Source organism: Eleginops maclovinus, chromosome 8, assembly GCF_036324505.1.
Source record: "Eleginops maclovinus isolate JMC-PN-2008 ecotype Puerto Natales chromosome 8, JC_Emac_rtc_rv5, whole genome shotgun sequence".
Lineage (NCBI taxonomy): Eukaryota > Metazoa > Chordata > Actinopteri > Perciformes > Eleginopidae > Eleginops > Eleginops maclovinus.
In genome coordinates this window covers 993,304-1,004,364 of record NC_086356.1, presented here as the reverse complement: position 1 = coordinate 1,004,364, position 11,061 = coordinate 993,304, and the positions used below count along the sequence as shown (strand labels likewise).

At 45.2% G+C, this 11,061-nt stretch overlaps 1 protein-coding gene across 1 annotated transcript; it reads left to right on the top strand.

The window, feature by feature from the left end:
- Nucleotides 1-871: 871 nt before the first annotated feature.
- Nucleotides 872-9,330, top strand: tacr1b (tachykinin receptor 1b). The gene is given in 8 exon segments (XM_063889690.1): nucleotides 872-1,144; nucleotides 1,147-1,295; nucleotides 4,044-4,219; nucleotides 4,538-4,732; nucleotides 4,812-4,962; nucleotides 5,225-5,421; nucleotides 5,515-5,611; nucleotides 8,259-9,330. Coding segments are annotated over 8 exon segments (1,119 nt in total). The 5' UTR covers nucleotides 872-1,074; the 3' UTR covers nucleotides 8,343-9,330.
- The last annotated feature ends 1,731 nt before the right edge of the window (nucleotides 9,331-11,061 follow it).

The window sequence follows — 11,061 nt, the reverse complement described above, 5'->3', positions numbered from 1 at the left end:
TCCTTCTCACTTTTTAATTTGAGTTTGTATGAAAGCAGGTGCAGATAAACAACAATAAAGGCTCTCTGTCACAAACCGTCCTCATCACTTCCTGTCTGACGGACGCAGGTGACAAACGAGATTGAATTCCTCTTTTTTTATCCTCCAGTGAATCCTAATAACTGAGATCTGATGCGACACGAAGAGGGACAAATAAAGTCCATTCAGGAGCAGAGACGCAGTCTACCGACCTCTGACCTCTGGTAATATCATCCCAGCAACACCAGCAGAACTGCAGCGTCCACTTTAAAGAGTCCTCTCCTGCTGATGTTCAGGTGTATATCAGTATGTAGAGTCTCTACTTTAAAGAGTCCTCTCCTGCTGATGTTCAGGTGTATATCAGTATGTAGAGTCTCTACTTTAAAGAGTCCTCTCCTGCTGATGTTCAGGTGTATATCAGTATGTAGCGTCTCTACTTTAAAGAGTCCTCTCCTGCTGATGTTCAGGTGTATATCAGTATGTAGAGTCTCTACTTTAAAGAGTCCTCTCCTGCTGATGTTCAGGTGTATATCAGTATGTAGCGTCTCTACTTTAAAGAGTCCTCTCCTGCTGATGTTCAGGTGTATATCAGTATGTAGTGTCTCTACTTTAAAGAGTCCTCTCCTGCTGATGTAAACACATGATGTAAAACAATATGATCAGATGAACTCAAAGTGATCCAGCTCTTAATCCCCGTTTAAGATACATCATGTTGCGTTCAGGGTCATAGTTATTCATGTCATGTCCGCCAGAGAAGACCAATCATGGTCCGTGTTTATAGGGAGGGGTGTGTGTGTGTGTGTGTGTGTGTGTGTGTGTGTGTGTGTGTGTGTGTGTGTGTGTGTGTGTGTGTGTGTGTGTTAAACATCCAGAATAACGTCAGCGCTTGGAGAGCCGCGCCGTGCGTTTTGGAGCTGTGCGTAAAGACGGTTCCAACAGAAAATGTGCGCTTTTTTCTCCACATTTGCTGCTCTTTTTTGTCCGCTAAAGAGGAGTCCGCTCCACTAACAGGACATTAAACCTATTTATAACTCTCACAGCAAGCCCCTGGAAAACATGGACCCTCTGTACAACGCCACGGATTTGAACGGCACCGGGACTAACGGCTCCGGTAACGGCACCGACGATGGAACCAGTTCGTGCAGCCAGTGTGGCAGATCACTGTATGGGGGGTGTTTTACTGCAGCATGGTGGCGGTGTCCGTGGTGGGAAACATAGTGGTCATCTGGATCATTTTGGCACACAAACGCATGAGGACGGTCACCAACTACTTCCTGGTGAGGGCTGATTAATACCTGCTTATTATACCGACATTTTAGAGGGGTTTTAAGTCTTTATGTCGATTTTTTTAGTTGTGTTTCCAAAGAAATTGGTTGGAATATATGTATTTATCATATTTAGTTATCTGCACACCAGTATTATGTCTTCTTTAAAGAAAGATCATGCATTAAAAACAAGAGGTGATTCCTGCCAGATTGAGTCTTTGGACAGGTACACAATCAACAGTTCATCACCAATTACTTCCTGATGACTGATGTTTAATACATGGTGGTTTCAAGAGGAATTACAGCAGATTATACTTAAAATGAGGAGACTTTTCACAGATTTTAGTACATTTTGGAGGTTTTTAAGGATGATTTTAAGTTGTGTTTGCATTAAAATAGCTTGACAATCAAACCATTGATATTAATGTATCTGCAAACCTTTAAAAGCCTTTATTAAACAAAGATCCTGAATAAAAACACATAAATCTAAAGGAAGAAGACATCATTTATGCCAGATAGTTCATTTCCGTCTGCAGTCACTGGGCAGGACACATCAGTTCAGATTTATCAGAAAACTACAGATAATCTTAACCAACAATTATAATCTAAATCAGCTGCATCTTTACATTTTCCACATTTCGGGGCTAATTAAGTCTCGCTTTGTCCAAAACCAAAAGATGGTCACGTTAAATAAAATGCAAAACTGAATACTGAAGAATTACCATTAATAATTACTCTCTGTCTTTCAATGTCTTCAATTCAATACAACATTTTCCTTTCTGGATATCAGGATTGAGCGTCTCTCTGGAAAAACTAATGCATTTGCTAAATGTAATTTATTTGGGTTCTGAAGCATTTTGAGCTGCATGATTGCTTAGAAAGTGCTTTTGTAATTCAAGTTAACCGGTCGTTTCTCTACATACAGTGGGGCAAAAAAGTATTTAGTCAGCCACCAATTGTGCAAGTTCTCCCATTTAAAAAGATGAGAGATGCCTGTAATTTTCATCATAGGTACACTTCAACTATGAGAGACAGAATGGGGGAAACAATCCAGGAAATCACATTGTAGGATTTTTGATGAATTAATTATAAATTCCTCGGTAAAATAAGTATTGGGTCACCTACAAACAAGCAAGATGTCTGGCTCTCACAGACCTGTAACTTCTTCTTTAAGAGGCTCCTCTGTCCTCCACTCGTTACCTGTATTAATGGCACCTTTTTGAACTCGTTATCAGTATAAAAGACACCTGTCCACAACCTCAAACAGTCATACTCCAAACTCCACTATGGCCAAGACCAAAGAGCTGTCAAAGGAGACCAGAGACAAAATTGTAGACCTGCACCAGGCTGGGAAAACTGAATGTGCAATAGGTAAGCAGCTTGGTGTGAAGAAATCAACTGTGGGAGCAATTATTAGAAAATGGAAGACATACAAGACCACTGCTAATCTCCCTCGATCTGGGGCTCCACGCAAGATCTCACCCCGTGGGGTCAAAATGATCACAAGAACGGTGAGCAAAAATCCCAGAACCACATGGGGGGACCTAGTGAATGACCTGCAGAGAGCTGGGACCAAAGTAACAGAGGCTACCATCAGTAACACACTACGCCGCCAGGGACTTAAATCCTGCAGTTCCAGACGTGTCCCCCTGCTTAAGCCAGTACATGTCCAGGCCCGTCTGAAGTTTGCTAGAGGGCATTTGGATGATCCAGAAGAGGATTGGGAGAATGTCATATGGTCAGATGAAACCAAAATAGAACTTTTTGGTAAAAACTCAACTCGTCGTGTTTGGAGGAGAAAGAATGCAGAGTTGCACCATACCTACTGTGAAGCATGGGGGTGGAAACATCATGCTTTGGGGCTGTTCTTCTGCAAAGGGACCAGGACGACTGATCCGTGTAAAGGAAAGAATGAATGGGGCCATGTATCGTGAGATTTTGAGGGAAAACCTCCTTCCATCAGCAAGGGCACTGAAGATGAAGCGTGGCTGGGTCTTTCAGCATGACAATGATCTCAAACACACCGCCAGGGCAACGAAGGAGTGGCTTCGTAAGAAGCATTTCAAGGTCCTGGAGTGGCCTAGCCAGTCTCCAGATCTCAACCCCATAGAAAATCTTAGGAGGGAGTTGAAAGTCCGTGTTGCCCAGCGACAGCCCCAAAACATCACTGCTTTAGGTGATCTGCATGGAGGAATGGGCCAAAATACCAGCAACAGTGTGGAAACCTTGTGAAGACTTACAGAAAACCTTTGACCTCTGTCATTGCCAACAAAGGGTATATAACAAAGTATTGAGATGAACTTTTGTTATTGACCAAATACTTATTTTCCTCAATCATTTGAAACAAATTCATTAAAAATCCTACAATGTGATTTCCTGGATTGTTTCCCCCATTCTGTCTCTCATAGTTGAGGTATACCTATGATAAAAATGACAGGCCTCTCTCATCTTTTTAAATTGGAGAACTTGCACAATTGGTGGCTGACTAAATACTTTTTTGCCCCACTGTATAATGTCTTGAAATTGCTTAAAAAGTCTTTAATTTAACTCATATCTTCATCATGTAACCTGCAGAAACCCTGGTTATGTTTGCATGAGGTAAAAGTATAAATACACATCACAGTAATACTTATTATCGAAGGAACACATGCACATTATAGAACGCAGCTTGCATGCAGAGGTGTTTCTTGCATCAGGAGTCCCCCCCCCTCCCGTGCAGAGAGGTGTTTTTAATCGTGATGTCTTCCCTCCCTCCTGCAGGTGAACCTGGCGTTTGCAGAGGCGGCGATGTCTGCCTTCAACACGGTCATCAACTTCACCTACGCCGTGCACAACGAGTGGTACTTCGGTCTGACCTACTGCCGCTTCCACAACTTCTTCCCCATCGCCGCCATCTTCGCCAGCATCTACTCCATGACCGCCATCGCTCTGGACAGGTGTGTGTGTGTGTGTGTGTGTGTGTGTGTGTGTGTGTGTGTGTGTGTGTGTGTGTGTGTGTGTGTGTGTGTGTGTGTGTGTGTGTGTGTGTGTGTGTGTGTTTTGTAAGAGAGGGATGTACTGACTAACAATACAAAGACAACAAATAAGAGGAAAGAGGGGAAGTAATATCTAATTGTCTCGAGTTCTTTCTATTGTAATCTTCTGGGACTCTGCATCCGTTCTGAAGCTGCAGCTCGTTTCTCCTGGAGATAACTCACCACCTCCTCCTCTTCCTCCTCCTCCTCCTCCTCCTCCTCCTCATCCTCTTCCGTCAGGTACATGGCGATCATCCGGCCGCTGCAGCAGAGGCTGAGCTCCACAGAGACCCGGCTGGTGGTCCTGGTGATCTGGATGCTGGCCCTGCTGCTGGCCTTCCCTCAGTACCACTTCTCCTCCACCGCCTCGCTGCCCGGACGCACCGTGTGCTACATCGACTGGCCCGAGTACAGCGGGGTGGACTTCAGGAAGGTGTGAGTACCTGAGGAGAAGAGGCGTTAAAGGATCTGTTTTTTGATGCAAATCTCATTAATAATGAACGTAATTTCCCAGATACTATGTGTGTGTGACCGTCCTGATCTACTTCCTGCCCCTTTGCATCATGGGATGTGCGTACACCATCGTGGGCGTCACCCTCTGGGCGAGTGAGATTCCCGGAGACTCGTCCCAGCGCTACAAAGAACAGCTGATCGCCAAACGCAAGGTGACGCAACATGTGCAACACACACACACACACACACACACACACACACACACACACACACACACACACACACACACACACACACACACACAGACACACACAGACACACACACACGTAATGTAATGTGTTTTTAATCTCCGCTGTGTGTGTGTGTGTGTGTGTGTGTGTGTGTGTGTGTGTGTGTGTGTGTGTGTGTGTGTGTGTGTGTGTGTGTGTGTGTGTGTGTGTGTGTGTGTGTGTGTGTGTGTGTGTGTGTCTCAGGTGGTGAAGATGATGATCGTGGTGGTGTGTACCTTCGCTATCTGCTGGCTTCCCTACCACGTCTACTTCCTGCTGCACCAGTTCTTCCCCGACCTGTTCGAGCAGCGCTACATCCAGCAGGTGTACCTGGCCATCATGTGGCTGGCCATGAGCTCCACCATGTACAACCCCATCATCTACTACTGCCTCAACAGCAGGTCAGAGGTTAATGTGTTCAATACAAAGACGAGCTGTGTGTGTGTCTGTAATCCTGCCCGTTTAATCCGTCCTGAAATCTGTCTGATCCACAGGTTCAGAGCGGGTTTCCAGCAGGTGTTTTGCTGCTGTGCGTCGACTGTGGGTAAAGAGGAGCTGGAGCTCAAGTCACCGAGATACCTGCAAACACAGGTGAGAGTCAGACACAGATCGAGAGGATTTTACATTTCTTCAGGTCTGGGTACGGTGGCCGACACGTGCCAACGAGCTACAGCAAACTTTGATTAGGAGAAACGTGCTGCAGCTTCAGATGCAAAAACACAAATGTGCCACATACAGAAACATCTGCAGCAGCTCTTCAACACATGCAGAAACATCTGCAGCAGCTCTTCAACACATGCAGGAACATCTGCAGCAGCTCTTCAACTCATGGAGAAACATCTGCAGCAGCTCTTCAACACATGCAGAAACATCTGCAGCAGCTCTTCAACACATGCAGCAACATCTGCAGCAGCTCTTCAACTCATGGAGAAACATCTGCAGCAGCTCTTCAACTCATGCAGGAACATCTGCAGCAGCTCTTCAACACATGCAGAAACATCTGCAGCAGCTCTTCAACACATGCAGAAACATCTGCAGCAGCTCTTCAACACATGCAGCAACATCTGCAGCAGCTCTTCAACTCATGCAGAAACATCTGCAGCAGCTCTTCAACACATGCAGAAACATCTGCAGCAGCTCTTCAACTCATGCAGAAACATCTGCAGCAGCTCTTCAACTCATGGAGAAACATCTGCAGCAGCTCTTCAACACATGCAGAAACATCTGCAGCAGCTCTTCAACTCATGGAGAAACATCTGCAGCAGCTCTTCAACTCATGCAGAAACATCTGCAGCAGCTCTTCAACTCATGCAGAAACATCTGCAGCAGCTCTTCAACACATGCAGAAACATCTGCAGCAGCTCTTCAACTCATGCAGAAACATCTGCAGCAGCTAGAGAACATTCAGCAGAGGAAACATGAGCAGTTTACTAAAAGCTGCAGAAACCAAACACAACGGAGACCAGGGGACACTAAAGAGAGACGCACACAGCTGGAGACCAGGGGACACTAAAGAGAGACGCACACATCGGAGACCAGGGCACACTAAAGAGAGACGCACACAGCTGGAGACCAGGGGACACTAAAGAGAGACGCACACAGCTGGAGACCAGGGGACACTAAAGAGAGACGCACACAGCTGGAGACCAGGGGACACTAAAGAGAGACGCACACAGCTGGAGACCAGGGGACACTAAAGAGAGACGCACACAGCTGGAGACCAGGGGACACTAAAGAGAGACGCACACAGCTGGAGACCAGGGGACACTAAAGAGAGACGCACACAGCTGGAGACCAGGGGACACTAAAGAGAGACGCACACAGCTGGAGACCAGGGACACTAAAGAGAGACGCACACAGCTGGAGACGTTCAGGATCATAAAGCTGCACAACTTTTCTTTTGTCAAAAATGTTTTTCATCATAATTTCTTTTTGTCAGATGTTATTTCTCTATGGATTTACTATAGATATTGTACCCCTGGTTATTGGTCATGTTGATGATGGCCCCAAAAAATAGTTGCAGACAGAAAAATAACATTTGTTGACAAAAATAAATTATTTAAAAAAAAAAGTTGACTCTAAAAATGTAAATGTATGTCTCTGTCTCAGAGTGAGTCTGTCTCTTAGTCTGTCTCAGAGTGAGTCTGTCTCAGAGTGAGTCTGTCTCTTAGTCTGTCTCAGAGTGAGTCTGTCTCAGAGTGAGTCTGTCTCAGAGTGAGTCTGTCTCTTAGTCTGTCTCAGAGTAAGTCTGTCTCAGAGTGAGTCTGTCTCTTAGTCTGTCTCAGAGTGAGTCTGTCTCTTAGTCTGTCTCAGAGTGAGTCTGTCTCTTAGTCTGTCTCAGAGTAAGTCTGTCTCAGAGTGAGTCTTCTCTTAGTCTGTCTCAGAGTGAGTCTCAGAGTGAGTCTGTCTCTTAGTCTGTCTCAGAGTGAGTCTGTCTCAGAGTGAGTCTGTCTCTTAGTCTGTCTCAGAGTGAGTCTGTCTCAGAGTGAGTCTGTCTCAGAGTGAGTCTGTCTCTTAGTCTGTCTCAGAGTGAGTCTGTCTCAGAGTGAGTCTGTCTCTTAGTCTGTCTCAGAGTGAGTCTGTCTCAGAGTGAGTCTGTCTCTTAGTCTGTCTCAGAGTGAGTCTGTCTCAGAGTGAGTCTGTCTCAGAGTGAGTCTGTCTCTTAGTCTGTCTCAGAGTGAGTCTGTCTCAGAGTGAGTCTGTCTCTTAGTCTGTCTCAGAGTGAGTCTGTCTCTTAGTCTGTCTCAGAGTGAGTCTGTCTCAGAGTGAGTCTGTCTCAGAGTGAGTCTGTCTCTTAGTCTGTCTCTTAGTCTGTCTCAGAGTGAGTCTGTCTCAGAGTGAGTCTGTCTCTTAGTCTGTCTCAGAGTGAGTCTGTCTCAGAGTGAGTCTGTCTCTTAGTCTGTCTCAGAGTGAGTCTGTCTCTTAGTCTGTCTCAGAGTGAGTCTGTCTCAGAGTGAGTCTGTCTCAGAGTGAGTCTGTCTCAGAGTGAGTCTGTCTCAGAGTGAGTCTGTCTCTTAGTCTGTCTCAGAGTGAGTCTGTCTCTTAGTCTGTCTCAGAACTGTAAGTGGTTGTCAGTAGATCTGAAGGTTAGCGAGCTAGCTCACAGCAGATCTGCAGGAGCCTCAGAAGGAGTCATGTGATCACTTTGTTTGAATAAGACCAGAAAACATTTCAGGAGAGTTTCATGGTAAAAAAAAATCCTGATTCTGTCTTTGATTTAACCCTCTGTTCACTTCAGATGAGCATTTTCCGAGCCAGTCGTTTGGAGGCGGCTGTTTCCACTTCCGTCCCGCCCCCAGCGGCCGAGATAAAGACGGTGTAGCTCCGGTGGAAACACGTCTCTCTGGCTCGCTTCATCACTCAGCATGTGAGCGACACTCGACCCACAGCATTCTTGGGCTGGTTTTGGAAAGCGTGAGCCTCCTCTTCCCCCTGGCAACAGATCCAGTGTGTGTGTGTCTGTGTGTCTGTGTGTCTGTGTGTGTGTGTGTGTGTGTGTGTGTGTGTGTGTGTGTGTGTGTGTGTTTCCCACCTGTTGCTCAGGATTAGCCTCTTGTTTTGACAATGTGTCTGCAGCAGTTCCAGTCTGCAGGTCGCAGGTCAGATAAATATAGAAGAGGAGGCAGGGAGACATACATTTATAAAGTCCTGCAGGAGAGGAGAACACGTGGATGCGTGTGTGTGTGTGTGTGTGTGTGTGTGTGTGTGTGTGTGTGTGTGTGTATGTGTGTGTGTGTAATCTGAGTACATCCAGTCTGCACGAGAGGACCAAACATCATCGTGCTGTCGGCTTCATGCATTGTGATTTGATGACAGTTCTGACGGGTTGCATGAGGTGTATATCCATCCCTACAGCAGAGGGCAGTCTGCACACACTGCCGCAGCAACATGTGTTCTGGAAGTGTGTACGGTATATTTTACTCATGCTTTTCCTTACTGTCAGAGCCCTTCCTGCTCTCTTCGAGTCACCAGACCGTTCGTTTCTCTGAGTTATTGTGTGACATGACTCATGCTGAACTTACTTTGCACAGCCACATAAAAACAAACCGACATAATAAAGTTACGAGCAGCAGCTCTGTGTTTCTCCGAGGTAAAATGGTGGCTTCATTTTTGTTAGTTTTGTTAAAAATAAACTTCTGTTTGAATAAGTTCCTGAGACAAACCAATTTCAAACCATCCCTTCATCGTGGGGTTAGAGAAGCACTGATGGTTCGTTACTTCCAGTTCACTATTTTATATTCAGTGTGCATTTCTATACAAACATGAGGCTGTGTCAGTGTTGCTGTGATGGTGTGACTTTATAAGTACTGTACATTGAAGGTGTGCTCAGTGAAAGGATTTCCATATCAGCTGATTTTTGACTTTTCTAGTAAATAAATGTCAGCTGATGCTCAAGAAGGTAGATTTTCCATGCAGAATATCATTTATTTACCACAAATACAGAATACAACATCACTCTGGATGTTCGTATTAGTTTCGGAACATAGTGACATCACTATGGAACACTGGCACAACTATTGGGTAGAGCTCCAACACATTCACTTCCATTTTCTTTATAATTTCACTTTTTTTTAAATGTTACTCAATTGCAGTGGTGGGCCGTCAGGGCCAGCAAGGCCTTCTCTGCTGGCCTAAACATCATCAGAATATAAATTAAATTTTGATATATTTTTTCCACAAATACGTATTAAATTATTCCCCATAGTCTATTCTCTTCATTTTATAGCGTTCGTCTTGGCTGCGCTGCTTCCAGCCTCAGAACGAGATTTGGAGGGCTGGCCTTTATGTTAGAGCTTTTATCCAATCATATTTCAGCCATAATGTGTTGCTAGGGTCAAAGAAATCTGCCCTTAGGCCTTCAGAATCAACAGTGCGGGCGGCTGTAGCTTAAAGTGAACGCAAACAAAATTGTGGCGTTAACCAATCAGATTTCGAGGTGGCGACAACGGGCCAGCTAGCAGGCGTACGCTAACGTTAGCACGTGCACATCTTCTGATTGGATACGCACTATTGAGAGGCAGAGCTAGGCAGTAGGCAGAGCCATACAGTCTATGGGCAAAGCTAGCAAACATAACTAGAACTTGAGCGAGCTAATTTGTGTAGATTTCTACAAGCTATTTTTTTCAACCCACAATGGCTGAAGGAGGAGAAGAGATCAATTTGGTCGAAGATATAATAACAACGCCATTTTCAAAACGAACTTTTCAAGTAAAGCTACACATCTTGAAAAGGGAACGACCAACTCCAACGCTAGCGAGCCTAGCACAGCAGGGAAACTACGAGCGGTACCCCTGGCTCACAGCCTCCGAGAGGCACTGCAAATTGTACTGCCGGGAATGCCTGGTATTTGCAACTGATCGATTTGGTGTTTGGAGCCACACTAAATTTGCAAACTTGAGTTGTCTAACCAAGGCAGCAACGAGACACCAAAGCACGGCTGGGCACTTGGAAGCACTGGTGCTTTTGAAAACCTTTGGGGACACCCGAGTGGATCTACAGCTCAACGAACAAGTGTCCAGGGAAACGGAGCTCCACAACGAAAGGGTGAACAAAAATAGGGAATTATTGAAAGACTGATTGATTGTGTCCTGTTTTTGGGTAAACAGGAACTTTCATTTAGGGGACACGATGAAAGCGCCGAGTCCAGAAACAGAGGAAACTACGTGGAGCTTCTTTCTTTTCTTGCTGAGAACAACACAGATTTGCATTACCACCTGCACACAAACAACATGTTTACTGGGACGTCAGGCAAAATACAAAACGACCTGATTTATGCTATTGCTGAAGTGATGGGAGAAGAGATCAAAATGAAGATTAAAAAAGCACCCTTTGTCGCTGTTATGGTGGACGAGACGTCAGATGTGGGTAATGTAGCACAGCTGGCACTTGTCCTGCGTTATGTGACGGACACAGGTGTCAAGGAGCGGTTTGTCAGATAATCTGATTAATTAAGTTAACTGTAAATGCTGATGTATTGATTATAAATGCTTCGGAAATATTAATATAACTCTGTTGTACTTGACTATGTTAAGGTGATGCAA